General features: G+C 39.9%; 1 protein-coding gene and 1 long non-coding RNA gene across 5 annotated transcripts in view; one reads left to right on the forward strand and one right to left on the reverse strand.

The window, feature by feature from the left end:
* Scn2a (sodium voltage-gated channel alpha subunit 2) overlaps window positions 1-16,940 on the forward strand; it is a 131,056-nt gene extending 114,116 nt beyond the window's left edge. For all 4 annotated transcript variants that reach the window (XM_087900018.1, XM_087900016.1, XM_087900019.1 and 1 more), the window contains exons 22-27: window positions 539-820; window positions 1,786-1,839; window positions 5,297-5,434; window positions 5,923-6,027; window positions 10,073-10,343; window positions 13,082-16,940. In XM_087900018.1, coding sequence (XP_087756144.1) covers window positions 539-820; window positions 1,786-1,839; window positions 5,297-5,434; window positions 5,923-6,027; window positions 10,073-10,343; window positions 13,082-14,277 — 2,046 coding nt within the window. In that variant the 3' untranslated portion in view covers window positions 14,278-16,940. The remainder of the gene's footprint in view (window positions 1-538; window positions 821-1,785; window positions 1,840-5,296; window positions 5,435-5,922; window positions 6,028-10,072; window positions 10,344-13,081) is intronic.
* On the reverse strand, window positions 11,354-20,619 carry LOC146890421 (uncharacterized). The gene is made up of 2 exons (XR_014998830.2): window positions 20,518-20,619; window positions 11,354-13,956 (listed from the first exon to the last, which is right to left on the reverse strand). It is a non-coding gene; the product is annotated as an uncharacterized LOC146890421 (long non-coding RNA).
* Between the last annotated feature and the right edge of the window lie 203 nt (window positions 20,620-20,822).

The raw sequence follows: 20,822 nt of genomic DNA on the forward strand, positions 1-20,822 counted from the left end.
TGACCATTATTTTCTTTGTTATATAAGATTTTATATTTTGTATTATATGTACAGATATTTTCCTAGTGATGTGCATGTGCACCATATGTATGTATGTTAGTCTTAGAAGCGAGAACTGGGTGCCAGAATCTCTGTAACAAGTTGCAGCCAATCCTGAGCCATCCTGTTGGTGATGGGAACTAAACCTCTTGAGCAGGCAATTCTATTAGTCTTTAAGTCATCTCTCCAGACCTTTATTCTCTTTTCTCTTTTAAGGTATATTTGTTTATATTCTGTGTATGTTCATGTGACAGAGTATACAGATGTGAGACACATGCATTTAGATGCTCTTGAGGCTAGAAAAGGCATTAGGTCCCTGAAGCTGAAGTTCCAGGGGAATGTTAGCCTCCCGGTATTGGTACTGGGAATCCAGTCTCCGTCCTCTTGTAGAGCAGCAGTGCCCATAACAGTTGAGCTATTTTCCAGGCTGAAATCATGACTTACTAATAACATCTGAAAGAAAGCAGACATAAATACCTGCCTTCTCCTCCTGCGCCAGGTTGTTGTAAATGCTCTTCTGGGTGCCATTCCATCTATCATGAACGTACTTCTGGTCTGCCTGATCTTTTGGCTAATATTCAGCATCATGGGAGTGAACCTCTTTGCTGGCAAGTTCTACCACTGCATCAACTACACCACTGGGGAAATGTTTGACGTGAGTGTGGTCAACAACTTCAGTGAGTGCCAAGCTCTCATAGAGAGCAACCAGACAGCCAGGTGGAAGAACGTGAAAGTCAACTTCGACAACGTGGGACTTGGCTATCTTTCTCTGCTTCAAGTAGTAAGTGGCCACCTTAATGTAGCTTGCCATGTGTCGAAAGTTGCCTTTCTCTGCTAGTAGATGTTGCCCCCCAGTTATTAGAATAAGTGTCATCAAAGAAAAGATAGCACATTTGCAGCAACCTGCATACTGCTAGTGGAAATGCTAATTAGTAAGCCTTATGAGAAGCATGGAAGGGATCCCTCAAAAATATATAAAAGAACCATCACGTGATCTGGGGATTCCAGTCCTGGGCATGTGTCCAAAGGAAATGCAATGCATACTCGGTGTGTGAAAACATGTCTGCATTCCCCTCTCTTTCACATACTGGTTGCACGCTGCACGTGGAAATTGCTGGTTCTAACTGCGGCATCACTTAGGACCATGGTCTATGATGTTGGTCTAAGTCTATCAGTGAATGAATGTCCTAAAGGCAGAGTATATACACATATAGAGTAATATCCAACCTTGTCGCGTGCTGATAATCTTCCTGAATTGCTTTCCTAGGTTCCTTATCATAATCATTCTAATAATCATATCAGAGTCAAAGGCTGTTGAGGTGACTTTCATGATCGTATATTGTGAAGGGAGTTCAGGGTTTCATTATACATGTTAAATATGCGCCAAAAAGATTTTACAAAAGTTTCATCTATCACCAAATATTATCCACAGAGTTTAAATAATAGCCATAAACCATGTCAGACAAATGTCTTTCAATGGATCTTGTTAACTACTTAGACATTTTTAAGTTGTTTATCTCTGTAGAGCACTATAGGATGTGTTAAAACCTGCACACACTGTGTAATGTGCAGTCAAATGGAGCTTATCTATCAGCCAATCCATTGCCATATTGGTTTTTGTGGTGGAAATTTCTAGACAACTGTCTCTCAGGGTTTAGTTTCCTCTTTTGTTTGTACGTCTGCCCTGATAAGTTATTTTCTGAATTGTAATAAAGAGGAAAAGTAAACATTTTGACTGTTTTACAGGCCACATTTAAAGGATGGATGGACATCATGTACGCAGCTGTTGACTCAAGAAATGTAAGTCTATTGAGGCAAGAAATTGCTTGCCTTGATCAAATGAGTATGTTCATATTATTGTAAATCCTCACCATTTTGCAAACAACAGCAAATGGTATATAACTGTAGATCTATTTACAGGACATGGCTTATTTAACAAAATGAAGTACTTGTATTATTTCTTTAAGAAAATTTCTGTGGGGGATCCCAGTCTTTAGTTACAGAGTTGAAATTTCTTAACATGTTGAAGGTCTAATAGTAACCATAGAAATAGTTACTAACCAGAGAATTGAAGCTGGCCAGTTTTTCAAATTTTCATTACAAGGTTTTTCTCAAGTCATTATAAATTGTTTTTAAGATTTATTTTGTATGTGTGTGTCAGTATTTTTTGCTTAATTGTATGTCTGTGCATCACATGTGTGTCTAGTGCCCATAGAGGCCAGAAGAGGGAACTAGATCCTCGAACTGGAGATACAGACAATTGTAAACCTCCTTGTGAGTGCTGGGAACTGAGATCTGGTCCACTGGAAGAGCAACAAATACTCTTACCCTTAACCTGAATCGCTAAACCATCCCTCCGGCCCCTCACTGTGATTTCTTCTTCTTTTCTCTTCTTTTTCCTTTTTCTTTTATTTTTCTTTTTGACTTTTCTAGTAAGCTTGGGCCCTGATGCTTGCTTAAATTTTTATGAATTGTATTTTCGAGATGAGACATTTTATTTTTGTGAACAGAAATCCTCTGGGCGATATTTTTCATCTGCCGTAGGTTTCCTCCAGCATTTGGTCTTCTCAGAGGACGGAAATGACTAATAGTGACAAACAGCGGGGAACACAGGAATCCAAACAAACAAACCAAAACCTAATAGTGTCTCCTGCCGGAGGTGGAAGTATGAGAGAGAAGGCGGAGATTTGCAACATCCACCTTAGAAACGCAGTGGAGATTTTTGCTCCAATTTTTGTTCATTTCATACTGTTTATCAAGGAAGAAAATGGCATTTTTGAATGGACTGGCTTCTGGTTTGCTAGAGGCTCCCAAATACTCTCAAACTGTTATTTCTCTGCACCAATAATTAGCTCTCTATAGTAAAAAAAAAAATCTCTGAGTTGTTTATATCAGCTCCATAAAACCACACATCAGAGGCAGAGATTGCTAAAAAACCTGCAATGCCTCCGCAATCCCAACAACGAGTGTTTTCTGAATCATGTTTGTAAGGTTTTGCTTGTCACCTAGGATACCAAGGGCTACCTCACGTTATCTCGCTTTTGTCACCTAGGATACCAAGGGCTACCTCACGTTATCTCGCTTCATTTTACACTGTAGCCTCGTGTGCTTGGCACTAACTGCGCTTCTGAAGCAGAGAGGCTCAACATATACAATACGGAATGTTTATGAACTCTGACCAGAAGCTGTTTCTGCAGGGCCTCACTCTACCTCTTGGATTAGCTCATCTAGAGCTATTTCTACCTTAGCAACAGCCTACACGGCACACAATTTACTGTGCATCTCTGTTGGTAACCCAGCAGAAACTGCCTGCCACCGATGCTCTCGCACTCACGCATATGGTGGAAGACAAAAGCCAACTGGCGGCTGAGGCAACAAGAAAGACTTCCTGGTTTTACTCTTACTTTCATTTTTTATTTAATGTATTTATTCGAGGTAGGCTCTCACTGTGTAACCCTGGCTGACCTGGAAATCCCTATGCAGACCAGGAACTAGCCAGGAATTCAAAGAGATTCGCCTGCCTCTTCCTCCTGAGTAATGGCATTAAGGGCTATGCCACCATGCCAGGTTCTGGCTTTTACTTTCATTAGTCATACAGACACACACACACACACACACACACACACACACACACACACACACACACACAACTAGATGAATAAAATGAAGTAGTTGTGCATTAAAATATTATTTGAAAGCCAGGCGGTGGTGGCACACACCTTTAATTCCAGCACTTGGGAGGCAGAGGCAGGTGGATCTGTGAGTTCAAGGACAGCCTGATATACAAGAACAAATTCCAAGACAGGCTCCAATGCTACATAGAGAAACTCTGTCTCAAAAAACTATATATATATTTGTCTCTTTGCAACATATTCTTAAGCTATTTTTATTCCTGTACATGTGTATAGGATAATTAATCTATGTACAGAAGTGTGAAAATTTTGAAGTGACCGAACTGGAATCAATTGAAAAGTAATAACAATGAGTAAATGTTATACAGTGGTAGAAACGAATGTGGATACATTAATGCAAAGAAACTGCACATACACCACAATTTCATTTATTGGTTCAAAATTGGTACAAAATAAACCTACTGTTCAAAAATATCAAGGTATCAACTCTCAAAAGTGGAGGCTAAGGTTGCCAGCAGTGATGGTAGTGACTATGTTGCAGAAGAATAAACACATCAGGATTTGTGAAGTACCCGAATTGTGTTTTCTTATGAAAAAAATTTACATTGCTTAAACTTACATGTTAGACACTTTAATATATTGCATTTAATTTTATAAAATTTGAAAATATATTACTATTTTATATATTATATATGTAAAATATATATACTATTTTATATATAATATATATTATATTAGGCACACATATACATAGATATGATAATTCTTAGTTTTACCATCATTTTATGGTTTACTTATCATATTTTATTTAAAAATATGTTTGTTACAACCTTCAGAATGGATGTCATGACACAATATGCTGTATCTGCATTCTTTACCATCCATGACTGATTAACTGAGTTATTAGAAGTGTCCTGGGAGACTTGAGCTTTTGATGATATCGGAAGCTTTTATTATCACTCATTTTCCTCCAAGGTCTGGACAAGACAGAGGATCTTCGTAACACAAACTGCCTATTGGAGAGAGCGGGTCACTGTCCCCACTATCAAGAAGGACAAACCCTACCAACCTACTCATGAGTACACGTACAATGTGGTTTCTAGCCAGCCTGGGAAGTGTGTGTTATTACACATTCCACACCTATCCATCACTACTGGTTGATCTTGGTCTTAAGCACTTTTCCATATACAAGCATAGTTAACATTCACAAGTTACTCTAAAAGGTATAGAGTCTAGTGTTTCCATTTCACAGATGAGAGGACTAGGCAGAAAAGGTAACCATTAGCTGTTCTAAAATAGAGTAAGGAGGCTCTGACTTTACCATGGGAAGAGGCGCCTCTATCCACATTCCATGTTGTGATCTTTGCTTACTGAGGAAAAGAATGTTCTCGGTCAGTTAAGGATTTATTTGGTGAGATTACTATAATTATTTAAGCTTCTGCGTGAATGTTTTTCATTTTCTCAAGTCAGTGGATAGTCTCGCAGGATTCAACAGGCATGTTAGCCTTGGTGGTTCCTGAAATCCGGCCAGTGTTCGTCTGTTTCATGCTTAGAGCCTTGAAAACTCAATGATGTACTTTTTATGAAACTTTTGAATCTAATGATTGCCATTCTTCATATTTTAGGTAGAGCTGCAACCCAAATATGAAGACAATCTGTACATGTACCTTTACTTTGTCATCTTCATTATTTTCGGCTCGTTCTTCACACTGAATCTATTCATTGGTGTCATCATAGATAACTTCAACCAGCAGAAAAAGAAGATAAGTATATCTAGACACCCTCTGTGCTGCGAAGCGCAGGCTGGGTCCATCCTGCTGCAGAACGTCTTTGCCAAGGAGAACGATGCAACGTTCCGAAATTCTTTTGCGATTTCATAAGTTTTAAGAGATTAGGTCAGTCAGATGTGGTGGTGCATATGCCTTTAATGCCAGCATTTGGGAGGCAGAGGCAGTCAGATCTTAGTGAGTTCGAGGCCAGCCTGTTTGACAGTGAGTTCCTGGACAGTCAGTGCTATGCCAAGAATCCCTGCCTTGAAAATAGAAAATTTAAAAAGAAAAGAGTTGAGGTCACTTGTAGTTCAGATACAACGCTTCGATAGCTCCAGTGTATGGATGAGTCTGCTGGGACCTAACAATCGTGTTGAGTGGGCGCACCATTCGCAGCATAAGGCTTTCACACAGGCAGGCAGACAGGTTTCCCAGCTGGTAAAGAGCATGGTTTTAACAGTGCTTTGCTTTGCTTTCTTTACTTTGGAGGTCAAGACATCTTTATGACAGAAGAACAGAAGAAGTATTACAATGCGATGAAGAAGCTGGGATCCAAGAAACCGCAGAAGCCCATCCCTCGACCTGCTGTAAGAACAGAGTTCTTACTTATTAGTGAGACAGTGAGCATGATGGTGTCTGTCATTTTTACAGTCAAAGTGCCAAGAGGAGTATTTCTCTGAATTTGCAATCCCTTATTTATAGTCTGACTTGATAGTCCAAATATATGCCATGTATATGCATAGGTCAGTTATTTAATATGTAATATGTTATGTGCAATCATAAAACACATGTGAATGATTTCTTTAATCTCAAATGGTGGTAGATCACAGAGAATAATGACATTGAGAGTATTCTTATAATGTAGGGAAAATATTACGATATTTACATATGTCATGTGGACACAAGGGACAGCCTCTGACTGTCTTTTCTCTTGATTGGCACAGCTTAGGTAGTCTCTCTGCCTGCTGAGCTTCAGAGGGTGAATGGAATCACGAGTCAATCATAATCACAGATTTTTTTCTTCTGGTTTTAAATACAACCAATATTTCTATTTTTCCCAACCCTCTGCCCTGAAGTGGGGCGATGATGCCATCCCTTTTACGGCTTTCATGGCTCTTCCAGTTGCTCACCGTTTTGTCTTTCTTTTTTCCTCGTTTTCTTTTCCTTTCTTTCTTTTCTTTTTCTTTTTTTTTTTGTAGCATAGTTTATTTATTGCTGACTATTTCAGAGAGCTAGACTTTATGACCATCATGGCAGAGAGCATGTCAGCAGGCAAGCAGGCAGGCAGGCATGGTGCTGGAATAGTAACTGAGTAATTGAGAGCTAGCACCTTGATCCGTAAGTATGAGAGAGAGAGAGAGAGAGAGAGAGAGAGAGAGAGAGAGAGAGAGAGAAAGTGCTAACTTGAAATAGTGCCAATATTTTGAACCTCAAAGCCCACCCCTAGTGACACACCTCTTCCAACAAAGCCACACTTCCTACTCTTTTCCAAACGGTTCCACCAGCTGGGGACCAAATATTCAAATATAAGCGCCTATGAAGGCCATTCTCATTCAAACCACTACAAGACTGAAAGTTATTTTGGCTTATTTCTACATCTTGATGCCCTTTCCTATCTTTTTTTTTTTACCTTTTATATAGGAAGATTATTTTTGTTAAAAGATTATGGAAGCATCGTGACATGTCTAGTGAAGGATGTGAAATTAAGCATTTTCTATACAACGAAGTTGCATTCTCTAACAACCAACTGCAACACTGTGGTTTTATGAATGCCTAAAGCGCTATTGTCCATTTTTAAATTACTGTTAGCTTTTTTTGGAGATTGTTAAGGTAGTCCCTCACTTCTTCCATCCTTTCTGAAGGAACACATCAGCTACTAATTCTTGGTGCTCTTCCAATTCAGTACCAACAGTTTAAGAACAATTTGTATTCTCCAAGATTCTCGATTTTATGAATCCATTGGCAGCAATAAATAACTCGGTTCAATAAAGTGTTCAGTATGGCAATCTGCCAATAACTCAGAGACAGTGAGTTGCCACATTAGACAAAAGATAAGAAAAGTAAAACTTGAGCCCAATCTTCAAGAAATAATACAGTTTGAATAGTTGGACACTGGTAGAAGATAATCCCTATTTGATAAAATATATACTCTAAAGCCTCTTATTCATTTTAAGAATAAGAGGGGTACATTTGAATTACTAAGTGGTAGACTCAAGGTTCAAAACATAATTTCCTTAGATAACAATATAACTAGAATCTTCTTATGAGAACAGCAGAATTGCATGAAGGAACTGAGGGGCAGAGCAGGAAGACCTGGAAGGAAGTGCTAAAGCAAAGATTACAGAGGGCAGGTCAAAGTAGTGCATCGACAAAATGAACACACCAGAGAAGGAGTAGAAGAGTTCAGCTTTGAATACCACTAAAGAAAAAAAGCTGACTAACCAGAGGAAACTTTTTCTTGAAGTGATTCATTACTGAGGAGCCAAGAAGAATGAAGGGGTATCGATAAGCAACATGGTTGAGACTGAGCCTTGTCTAGGTGAAAGCCCTGACAGGAAAGCCACATAGAGTGCCGAGAGTGGGAGTCCATCTGGGTCCTGTTGATAAAAAAGGAATTAAATGGGTCGGCATTTATAAGACTTACCTCCATCCTAAGACCTCTAGGAAACCATTAAAGAGATCAAGTCATTTGGGTTTTACAAGTTGGACAAAGATGGAGGTGTGTGCATTGCAGACAAAGTTTGGAACTACTTTGGAGATCATAGGTAGCCAACACCAGAGGGAAAGTGGATGGATTTGAGGATTGTTACTGATGTGGAATGAAAAGGGGTCCACTCATCTAATATGGAAACTGTAAGTCAAGAACAGGAGTGATGAACTCTCGTTGTACCATGGGAGGCTTAGAGATGCCATGTAGGATGTGTGAGGTGAGGATCAGGAGCATCAGTCTGTAGGATTTGGCAGCCAAAAATGAATAGAGAAAAGAAAGAAGATTCAGAAGTAGAACAAGGGTTTCCTAGAATTAAAATAGTAAGTCTGAAGTGTAGTGAAAACCGTTCTGGAAAGGAGAGAGTAGCTGAGCACAGAATAAATTGCACAGGATGTGAGCCAAGAATGAAGAGTTCAGATTAGAAAAGAAAAGGAAGTGAGTTTATCAGATGATGAGAGACACAGAAAGGAACATGGGAACCCAGCAAGTATGAAATGAATAAGGCTGATGAAGAATATATTTACACTCATTGACTTTGCTATTCCCCCAACAACAAAAAAGAAAGAAAAATATTAGGTAAAAGAATGGCAAAGTGGAACAGAGGGTTGGTAATTAGCGTTTAGGACCCAGGTTAATTTATAAAACATGTGCTTTGGTTGGCCAAGTATTATGGGATTCCCCTCTGTATGCTGTGAATATCATTGGTTAATAACGGAACTGCTTTGGGCCTGTAGCAGAGCTATAGGGGGACAGAGCTAGGTGGGGAAAAGTAAACGGAATGCTGGGAGAAAGGAGGTTGAGACAAAGAAGCCATGGAGCCACTGCTGGAGACAGATGAGCTAAAATTTTGCTAGCAGGCTATGGCCTCATGGTGATGCACAGATTAATGGGAAATGGGTTAAATTAATATGTAAGAGCTAGCCAATAAGATGCCAGAGCTAATAGGCCAAGCAGTGATTTAATTAATACAGTTTCTGTGTGATTATTTGGGGGCTAAGCGACTGGGAACTAACTAGAGGCCTCCAACAGCCAAGTCTCCAGAGCTATGCAGTTTCTTTCAATATACGCGGTGCCCTAAGATTTTTATTGGTCGGGACTCAGAATTGATAGTGGACATAGAGGCAATCCCATTAAGATGCTCTGAAGGAGCTTTGTGTAGTCATGTTGACAAAATGAAGACCAATTGTTGCTTCTAAGAGAGTCTGGATTAACTGATTATATCAGTTTTCCACCAATATTCTTTTTCTTAAACTATAATTTAAAGCTAGGTGTGGTGTGTATACCTTTAAACCCAGAACTTGGGAGGCAGAGACAGGAGGATCTCTGTGAGTTTGAGGTCAACCTGGTCTACAGAGTGAGTTCCAGGACAGCAAAAGATACACAGAGAAACCCTGTCTCAGAAAAAACAAAAAAAAAAAAAAAAAAAAAAAACACCTATATACAATTTAAAGTCTAACTATTATAAAGTTGACAATGGAAGACAGTGAAGCTTTGAGACTAGAACATAGTTGAAGGAGGCTGGGGAGAAAGCAAGAGGAAATCTAGGACAAGTATCTATTCACTCTTTAAAAGTAGTATTCCTATCCACCTCCCAGCACATGGAGTAAAAATGTTTACTATAACTGCAAATACTTACTGACTGTCCATCCAAATCACATACTGATGCTTGGGATACTGAGACCATCAGCTGTTCTTAATACTCTTCTTTATAAAGTTCATAGTATGAATAACATTCATGAAGCAAATTCACTTCGGGGAAAGTGGGCTATCCCAATACATAAAACTGTGGGCAACAGATGGCACAAGAATGATGTAGCTTCACAGAAGATAAGTTTTCACACTACTGAATCGGAACCAGCTAAGTGCGTGAGATCATTTTTAACATACGTGTGAGCGTGCTTGTCTGTGCTGTCTCTTTCTAGAACAAATTTCAAGGGATGGTCTTTGACTTTGTAACCAAGCAAGTCTTTGACATCAGCATCATGATCCTCATCTGCCTCAACATGGTCACCATGATGGTGGAGACCGACGACCAGAGTCAGGAGATGACCAACATCCTCTACTGGATCAACCTGGTGTTCATTGTGCTGTTCACGGGGGAGTGTGTGCTGAAGCTCATCTCCCTCCGCTACTACTACTTCACCATTGGGTGGAACATTTTCGATTTTGTGGTGGTCATTCTCTCCATCGTAGGTAAGAAGGGGAGCTTTTACCCTTTTACCTAATAGAGCCAGATGTGGGGGGGAAATGCCAGTAACCCCCCATATTTGGGAGGTTCAGGCAGATATAAAATTCCAGGATAGCATTAGCTACATAATGAGACCCTATTTAAAAGAAACAAAACAAAACAAAACAAAAAGGGGGTGTGGCAAAGAGCATTTAACAGTTATAACTCCATGATTAAAAGTGGTAAAGATATATCTTATCATTTCAAAATTTTAGATAAAGCCTAATACTCCATTCCTTTCGGTCTTCCATATTTGCTATTTCATATGATCATGAAATTACGTACTTTTTTTCTTTTCACTATCTTGCCTCAATTTCAAATCCATTAACTACAGTTTAGGTTGTTTCCTGTACTCACCATGTTCTTATAAATAGCTACTGCTTCGAATAAACAAGTAACACTCATTTATGCATAAATCCTTAAAAGTAGTCAGATAATACATAGATATGATCTCTTTGATAATTGGAGTAGTAGTGCATGTGTGCATTTGACATATGACACACAGACGTCACAATTTCCTGAAGTTCAGATAACTCTCTATAGTTCACAATATGCCTTTTTACAAGTGGATAGTGTATGCAGCATTCATTTTCCTCATAATATATTAAGTGTTTACGTATAAAATATCAACTAAGAGGCTAAAAGCAAATGTAACAGAATTCATGGAAAGTCCTGGCTCTTATTTTATTATTATTATTATTATTATTATTATTATTATTATTATTAATTACTGATACTGAGATGAACCATCAGGACCCTATCATGTGAGGAAAATGATCTAGCACTGAATGAGGTTCCTGTTACTAGGTTGGGGCCTATTTGAGGAATAGGTACATAGATATTGAGAGGGGAAAAGCATGTCCAGGCGTACCTTATGTTTTGTACAATGGGCTCTGTCCACATTGAAGGCCATGACAGCCCCACATTTGGCAAGTCAGTTTGCACCATTTCTTCAACAGCTTAGATGATGATACCATTTTTGACAAAAGATATTTTTAATTAAGATCCACAGTTTTTTGGACATAATGTCATTTTATATTTAAACTGAAATATATTGTAACTATTAACATTTATATGCACCAATAAAACACTCAGAATATTCATGTAATTTTTTTAAAAAAAATATGCGTATGAGTATTTTGCCTGCATAGATGTCTGTGAGCCACATGGAGGCAGGGCTCACTGAGGCCAGAAGAGGGCACTGGATCCCCTGGAACTGGAGTTGGAGATAGCTATGAGCTGCCCTGTGGGTATTGGGAGTGGACCCTCGGTCCTCTGAAGGACGCACTCTTCACCATCAGCTACTTTGGTCTTGCAATTGGTTTTCTTGTGTATGGTTTTATCCCGGTTATTGGAAACCAGAGCACAAAGACAGGGAGGAGCGTGTGCATCCTGGTTTTTACCTCTCGCCAACATTGCCCCACTGTGACAGAGTTCTGTGGGGCAGGCAGAAGGGGAATACAAAAACCTGACCTCATAGGAGGTGAGAATGGACGGGTGGTGAGCCAAGGCTGCAGAGTAGAAGGAGGGAGAGATGGAAAGACACTGACCAAGGGAAACCAAGCTGCAGTTCATAGAAGCAAAATGTTCTGAAGCGCACCTCACTGTCGGATTGCTACAGGTAACTGTAATACATTTCATACTTTAAAGAGGCAAGAAAGGATTCTGAATCTTTTTACTATCGAGATAACATTTTCAAGATAAAGATGTTGAAACGTTAGACAACATATACTTGTATAGAAATATGACCTGCTACCCCACAAATATGCACGGTTTTTATGTTATATGTATTAATTGAAACATTTTTAAAATTTTTAAAGAAAGAATTGGGGGTAAAGAAGCCATGCCTTGAGGCTCCCTTCCTGGACTTCTTATCAGTTCGCTTACCTAGGGCAAGTTCAGTCACTACTGCAATTACTGGCTCCCCGTTGAACACAGTACGGTTGCCGTGTCAAACCGTGCAGACTAGTTCACTTGGCTCTCTGTTCATTATGAAGCAAAGACTCTGAAAACGTTGTTTAACAAAAACAAAAGTTGACATTTTGGTCATCTAGTGATGTATTAAGGCGAGATTTAGAGTTCTTTTCCAAGCGAATCTGCCTCCCCAGCGTGTGTTGTATGCTACACGTGTTCAGCTACCTGAGAAGGAAATATTCTCATCATGAGTTCTTGTGTAGAACATAGAGCTGAAAACTACACGCTTCATCCTTAGTTCTAACACAAGCAACAGTCCTAGTGTTTTAAAAGTATAAATCTATTTCTGTGCTTAGCCACTTTAAACTCTGTTACATCTTTAGACCTCTAAGAGTTTGGGTTGTTTTTTATAGAAGATATGTTAATGAAGAAAAATGGCCATCAATATCTTCATTTAGAATAAAGATCTCAATGGTACAACACCAAATATACCACAGTTATTTTAGTGAATAAATTTGCAGTTTATTTGCATACATGATGCTTATATTTTTATATATGCATATATATATATATTTGTGTAAGCTGTAACTCAGTTCTCATTGGTTAGAATAGGCATACATACATATTCATATTATGACCATGTTAGTTAAAACTATTAATAAATGCGTATTTATTGGTGTTTATGTAATTCTTATATATGCAGTTCGTAAACTAGATATTACTTGTCTTAATCGTATAAAACTTTTTTTTTAATGCTGCCCTTAACACTAATGGCTATCATTTTTCCCAGGAATGTTTCTGGCCGAGCTGATAGAGAAGTACTTTGTGTCCCCTACCCTGTTCCGAGTCATCCGCCTGGCCAGGATCGGCCGAATCCTACGTCTGATCAAAGGCGCCAAGGGCATCCGCACGCTGCTCTTCGCTCTGATGATGTCCCTTCCCGCGCTGTTCAACATCGGCCTCCTGCTTTTCCTGGTCATGTTCATCTACGCCATCTTTGGGATGTCCAACTTTGCCTACGTTAAGAGGGAAGTTGGGATTGATGACATGTTCAACTTTGAGACTTTCGGCAATAGCATGATCTGCCTGTTCCAAATCACCACCTCTGCGGGCTGGGACGGGCTGCTGGCACCTATATTAAATAGCGGACCTCCCGACTGTGACCCTGAAAAAGATCACCCTGGAAGCTCGGTGAAGGGGGATTGTGGGAACCCATCTGTGGGGATCTTCTTTTTTGTCAGCTACATCATCATATCCTTCCTGGTCGTGGTGAACATGTACATCGCTGTCATCCTGGAGAACTTCAGCGTCGCCACAGAAGAAAGTGCAGAGCCCCTGAGCGAGGACGACTTTGAGATGTTCTATGAGGTCTGGGAGAAGTTCGACCCTGACGCCACTCAGTTCATAGAGTTCTGCAAGCTCTCTGACTTTGCGGCTGCCCTGGATCCTCCCCTTCTCATCGCAAAGCCAAACAAAGTCCAGCTCATCGCCATGGATCTGCCCATGGTGAGCGGAGACCGCATCCACTGCCTGGACATCTTATTTGCTTTTACAAAGCGGGTCTTGGGGGAGAGTGGGGAGATGGATGCCCTTCGTGTCCAGATGGAAGAGCGGTTCATGGCTTCCAACCCCTCCAAAGTCTCCTATGAGCCGATCACCACCACTCTGAAACGCAAACAAGAGGAGGTGTCTGCTATCGTCATCCAGAGAGCGTACAGGCGGTACCTCCTGAAGCAGAAAGTGAAGAAAGTGTCATCTATATATAAAAAAGACAAGGGCAAAGAAGGTGAAGGAACGCCGATCAAAGAAGACATCGTCATTGATAAACTAAATGAGAATTCGACTCCGGAGAAAACCGATGTGACGCCTTCCACCACTTCCCCACCTTCCTATGACAGCGTGACCAAACCCGAAAAGGAGAAATTTGAAAAGGACAAATCAGAAAAGGAGGACAAAGGGAAAGATATCAGGGAAAGTAAGAAGTGAAAAACAAATAATAATAATAAATAACAAAATTAAAATTGGAAAAAAAAACACACAAAAAAAATTCCATTTTGTGACCAACTGTTTACAGCCTGCATTGGTGGTGTATCCGTGACTCCCTCAGGAGGTCGACGCCAAACTGACTGTCTTTCCAAGTGTATACTTAAGGTCAGTGCCTATAACAAGACAGGACCTGGGGTCAGCAAGCCGGGACTCACTACACCAGACAAACAGCGGGGACAGGAGGTCTCTATTCTCACAACCAACTGTCACTGCAGAGCGGAGAGCGCTGGCTACTCAGACAACAGAAACAATGGACACGGGGAAGGAAGTGAAATTTTTATGTAAATTTAACACGTGACACTTGATAGCGGTAACTGTCACCACTGTTTGTGTTCTAATTGCCACACCTGCCATATTTTTACAAAATGTGTGCTGTGAATTGATCACCTTTTTTTTTTTAATTCACGGGTTGTTTACTCTTATATGTGACTATTTTTGTAAAGGGGTTTATGTTTGGGGAGCGGGATTAAGGAGGGGAGTCTCCATTTCTCTATGTACAACGAGATCTATTTTCAATGACGGCATGCTGCAGCGCTCATTCACACGTGAACATGCCCCATCACACACACGGAAAGAGTTGACTTCTTAGTTCAGGATGTTTTTAGATTTTTGAGGTGCTTCAATAGCTATCCATATTTTTAAGGTGTTTCATCCAGAAGAATTTTAACGTGCCTGTAAATGTTCCATAGAGTCACAACCATCAAAGAGTTGTTTTATTTTTACATAACTCATTATATGTACATGTACATATGTATATATGTATATGGCCGTGTATATACATATACATGTATACACACACGCATACACATGCACACACAGACCATCACATGCTCAGAGTCCTGGCAGCATGACTATACCATTTTTTGATAAGTGTCCTTTGGCAAAAAAATATCCTATCAGTCCTTTCTAAGAAACCCGAACTGACCAAAAACCATCCCCACTGCCACCTTCTGAAGTTGATTCTGCTTTTTCCTGCAGTATTGTTTAGCCATCTTCTGCTCTTGGTAAGGTTGACATAGTGTATGTCACTTTAAAAACAAAAACAAGTCTGCTTTGTAAATAGTAATTTTGCCCAGTGGTGCATGTTTGAGCAAACAAAAATGATTTAAGCACAGTATTTAACTGCATCAAATATGTACCACAGTTAAGTATAGTTTGCAAGCTTCCAACAGGTGACATGGTGTCATTGGTTCCCTTAGAATTTGAAGCTGTCTCTGCTGCATGTCTCTCTTGCTGATGCTGCTGTATCTTAACCCTTCCGCTGTCTAAAAGGGAAGCCATATGTCAGGGTGAAGTGAAGCAAATCCTTCCATCAGGAACGTATTCTTCATGACACTGAGCAATGGGTTACAGTGAACGAAGAAGAGCTCCCCTGTTCCTTGTCCTCCCAACCTTAACTGAACGCTCTGGTGAGAAGTCGGACCGTGTAGACAAGTGGCAAACTGCATAGATCTGTTGAAAGCGTATGGTTAGAATTTTCTAAGAAAATATAAATATTGTAAAAAAAAAGGGGGGGGTGTTCATTTTGCTTTATTTTTCAGCCTTTTGTACATAAAATGAAAAATTAAAAGTATCTTCAGGTTGATGTTACAGTCATATCATTAGTTTTTGTTCCTAACACTTCTTAATTAAGACACTTCACAAAGTAAGGGAGAAAGACGGAGAGGCAGTGGAAGTTTCTGCTCTCGCTGTTAGTACTGTGGACTTGCACAATTCTCAAGTCGAGTCTAATATTAATTTGCTTTCAATAGTAATGCCTTATCATTGACAAGCAGTTTCAAAGGGAGCGGATGATACTCTTGGCATTGCTTGAATGGGATGTCGTCACCTAGCATTACCCCTAGTACTCCTCGTCTTTCCTAATGTTTGTTTACACAGATAGATAGAAGGATAGATAGAATCTTACTGATGCACATGGCACTAGAGCTGTATCAGATACGATATAGGAGCCAAACTTCCTTCCTTTCTTCCTTCCTTCCTTCCTTCCTTCCTTCCTTCCTTCCTTCCCTCCCTCCCTCCCTCCCACTCTCTATTTCTTTCTTTCCTTTCTTTCTTTCTTTCTTTCCTTTCTTTCTTTCTTTCTTTCTTTCTTTCTTTCTTTCTTTCTTTCTTTCTTTCCCACAAAACCAGGTAGCGAAATGATATTACCAATTACAGCAAAACACTTTGTTTCGCAAACAACATTCAGTGTAGATTCTTTTTACTAAAGCTATTGACTTGTAGTGTGTTGGTGAATGCATGCAGGACAATGCTATTACCGTAAAGAGCAGTAAGCCACATTACAATCAAGTCAAAAGAATAAAGATTTTGCTTTTGTTTCTGTATTTATTGTTTTGTCTGTGTTTCTATCTTCAAGATGCCATTTAGAGGTAAATTTCTCTCCTGTAAAAATGATCTATCTGAAAATTTAAATGTAAAAAGTACACATTAAGTATAATAATTCATCTTTAAATTTTTCACGGGTTGGAAACTGAGAAGAGTGTATTGGATATCTAGTTTTAATATTGGCCAAAAAAAAAAAAAAAACCAAAACTCAGCTATGGCACCAGGTAGAGTAGTGGGAAGTTAAAAAAATTAATAAAAAAACATTGACTAACGTTTAAGTTGTGTATCTTTTCTCCTTCCTGGCTGTGGATTCTCTGATCTTCTTTTCCCCTTTCTTCTTTTATGCGCCCTTCCTTACATTGTACCAACCGACTATCCTAGGTCCTTTTTCATCCCTCTCTCAGACATTGGCAGTTTTCCTGGAGACTCTTTTCCTTGGTTCTTTGCTGTTCACCAAAATTTTGTTTAGCCCTGTCCCCAGGACCCTTACCTTAATAATCTTCTGCCACTTTGAAGATGACACACACTATCTGTATATCCATTTTTTTATAATTTTCCCAGCCAAACGTCTAAAAAAGCTTAGATATCTGCTTCATACTATAAAACAGATAATCAAAATTCACAGGTTTGCTTTCCCGTTTCATTATGAACGGTCTGAGAAGTGCCTCTCAACTTTGATTGCATCTTCGAATTGCTTGCGAAGCTTCTGATAAAAATGCCAATGCTGGCTGAGCAGGCCAATTGAGTCCCTATCTCCGGAGGTGTAACCTAGTCAGTTAGCATCTTTAAGACTCTCCACTGCTGATGAGTCATAGCAAGACTGATGTCCAGAAGGAAATATTCTACTTAAAAAACATCTGTTATGTCCAGAGTCTATTATTTAACTCAGTATGTAGAGAGGGTGTTGCCATGCTTCTCAAGTATTTATCTTCCTGTATGAGGAGTAGGAGGAGCTGATCCGCTTATACTCCTGCAGAATTCTGTTTGGTGGAAAGAATTAGAATATCAATATGATCCAGAGAACATCTTCACATCACACATATGTGCCCAATATGACACCTAGTACTCCACAATGTATACTGCGGGTAATTTGAATCTGAGAGTAGTTGAAGCAGTATTAGGAATTCATAAAAAAAATTCCTAGGCAACTCTAACATGCCCTGTTGCGTAAGAACTGGTAGTCAGTACTAATGGACTTCACAGTGACTAGACAAGTTGTCACTCAAAGCTAGACAGTGGAGGTTGGAGAGATGGCTCAGAAGTTAAAATCACTTGCTGCTTTTCCAGAGGTCAGGCACCTACACGGTGGCTCATCCTGGTCTGTATCAGGAATCCAGCACCTTCTTTTGGACTCTGCCGGAAAAGACCACATGTGCCCACACACAGGTAGACAAGATATTCATACTCATTTCTTTAAAGACTAGATTGGAATGAATCCAAAACTCAACTACTCTATTATTGAAGCTGCTCATCTAATCAATTGTTTTCCTAAGCTCCGTGGTGTATGGGCTGATTTATAGATAGCAGGGCAAACAATGGAGAAGTGGAGGAAGAAACTGGAGAGGCTGCTTCCTAAATGGTTTTGTGGAAATGCCTGCTGTAGGTACCAGTCGCAGTGGTGGGGAAAGGGCAAAGCAAAGAGGAATAAAAGAAAGAAATCTTTCCTGGTTATCCATATTTGGGATCTGTAAAGTAAAAAATAAAATAAAATAAAACAAAAAAATAAACATGTTTCTCCTATCACTTCCTGATTAAAAAAAAACTGTGTAAAATGTGAAGAGAACACACGGTGACAATGACCCCATGGACCCACAAATAGCGTTATTGTTTATTTGTTTGTTTGGTTTTTGTTTCTGTTGTTGTGGGTTTATTTTAATCCTGTTCATATACACTCAATAAAAGCCAAAGCATCTACTACCCGTCAGCTTCATAATCAGAGCTGAGGGATGCAGACAAGCCTGCACCACAACACTCTTAACAGTGCGGTCCTTAGTAGCAGGCCCAGCACTGGGAAGAAAAACAGAAACAAAAATGGAGATTTTTTTTTTTAATTAGCTGTCTGAAGGAAGAGCTTCAGTTAGAGGCAAGGGCCCTGGAAAGTCATGTTAGAGTCTGTTGAGAATGCATTGCTCAGCAGACAGTGCCTGTCCCATCCGAGAGCACTGTGCTGCAGTATGGCTGCTGGGTCTCGGCTGGTGTTTTCTGGGCAGCCCACTTTCCCACCTAAGGATTTCACTATCTGTGTATCCATTTTGTTTATACAAATATTCCTTTTTTAGGTTTCCACTCATTTGATGTTTCCATATATGAAAAGAAAATCCCAAGACTCTCACCGCATTAGCTTGAAACCATCTTACGCGAGTCCGCGCAACCCATGAATCATGTTCATGTATCATATATCCATGTATTAGAATGAGACCGTCTTATGTGAGTCCATTCACGACTCAGTGGGAATACAATCATTTCTTTCCTTCATTGTGCCTGCTGTCATGATGTTGTGATTGACCGAAACACAGCCTTTGATTGGTGCACTCTTGGTTAGAAAATTACTTGTCTTTAGAAAAGCAAAACCGTGGAAGGCAACAGGCGTTTTCATCTTGTTTACAAGTCAGTTTGCTGTAATTACACCACAAACAGGCACCGTGACGTGTGAACACTGCAAAATCAGAAGGGCTGAGATCCCACTCCTTCAAATAGTTGATAGAGAAGAGATTCAACTATTTAGTCTATTTTTTTTTTTGCGAGAGAGAAAATTAATCTTCATAGGGATGATTTTTTCCCAATTCTGCTAGGCTAGGTTCCAGAATAATAAATGGATAATTCCTCATGTGAAACTTAAAAGTAAAAAACTGTTCCTTTGCATTAAACAAATTATTGCTAGTTGTGTAGACTAAATACAATTTCTTTGGTAAATAGTGTGAAAGAAAGTATTTTTTTTAAATATTAGCTTTTACTCTTGTGTGAGTGTTTCCATGAATGTATGTGTATAGGTGTTTGTAGAGGCCAGAAGAGTGTACTATGTACCCCTGGAGCTAGAAGTGTGGTGGTCGTGAGCTCCCTTTTGGGGGTTCTGGGACCCAAATTCAAGTCCTTGGAAAAGGGCGAGGGCCTCTGCCAGTCACAAAAAGAAAATATTGATGAGAATGACACTATTAGTCCAGAGGTCCCTAACCAAGGCCATTCTGCAAGATGGATTGGCCACCTTTTAAAGAGACGGTTGCTGGCATTAATATTGTACAGATTAGATGATAGTACCCATGAATCACGCTAATACATTAGGGCTTCTGAGAATAGCAGGGAAACCCCAGCCCAGCTCTTGTGACGGTGCTTCAGGGGGAGAAGTCTGATCCAGGTAACTAGTTTCTTGGGAGAGCAGTGGCCCTCACTTCCAAATAAGTGCCTGGAGACTGAGTAGTAAAATCCAAGCTGTTTGTTGTAGGACCTTGCAAAATCAGGCCTTAGCCTGAAAGCAGGTGCTGCCCTGCAGATTCTGCCCAAAAGTGGCTGTTTCTTCATGCCCCTAATATTATTTCTCTGACCTCTGAATTGCTCATTGGTTGAGTTCTTCAGAGGGGTTCCCTGTCCCTCAACTATTGGTTCCTCCTAGTCACCCTATTGGTTCTGAGCCTTACCTAGTGTGGATCAAGAAACTCTTTTGTGTTAGAAGAGGGAGCTGCTTTTTTCGTGCCTGGCCGGCTGCCCTGGTTAACTTAGATCCGAAATAGTCAAACAGAAACTGTATTAATTAAATCACTGTTTGGTCCATTAGATCTAGCTTCTTATTGGCTAACTCTTATATTAATGCAACCCATTTCTATTAATCTGTATGTATATCACCACATGGTTGTGGCTTACCGGGTAAAGTTTACAGCGTCTATCTCCAGCGGCTGCATGACTTCTCTCTTTCCACCTTCTGTCTCCCAACATTTAGTCCAGTTTTTCCCCCAACTACCTAAGTTCTTCCCTATCAACAGACCAAGCCAGTTTCTTTATTCATTAACCAATAAAAGCAACACAGAGTCCAAAGGACGTCCCACACCACTTCTGTATGGCTCAGGCTCTTCCTTTAACATTTCACCCCTAGGAAGAGTTGGAAGAACCTGTACAAGCCAGAATCAAATACCTGCTAGGGAAGCCCCTGCCTGATGCCTCCTGAATAG

Source organism: Myodes glareolus, chromosome 21 (assembly GCF_982192425.1).
Source record: "Myodes glareolus chromosome 21, mMyoGla1.1, whole genome shotgun sequence".
NCBI classification, from domain to species: Eukaryota; Metazoa; Chordata; class Mammalia; order Rodentia; family Cricetidae; genus Myodes; species Myodes glareolus.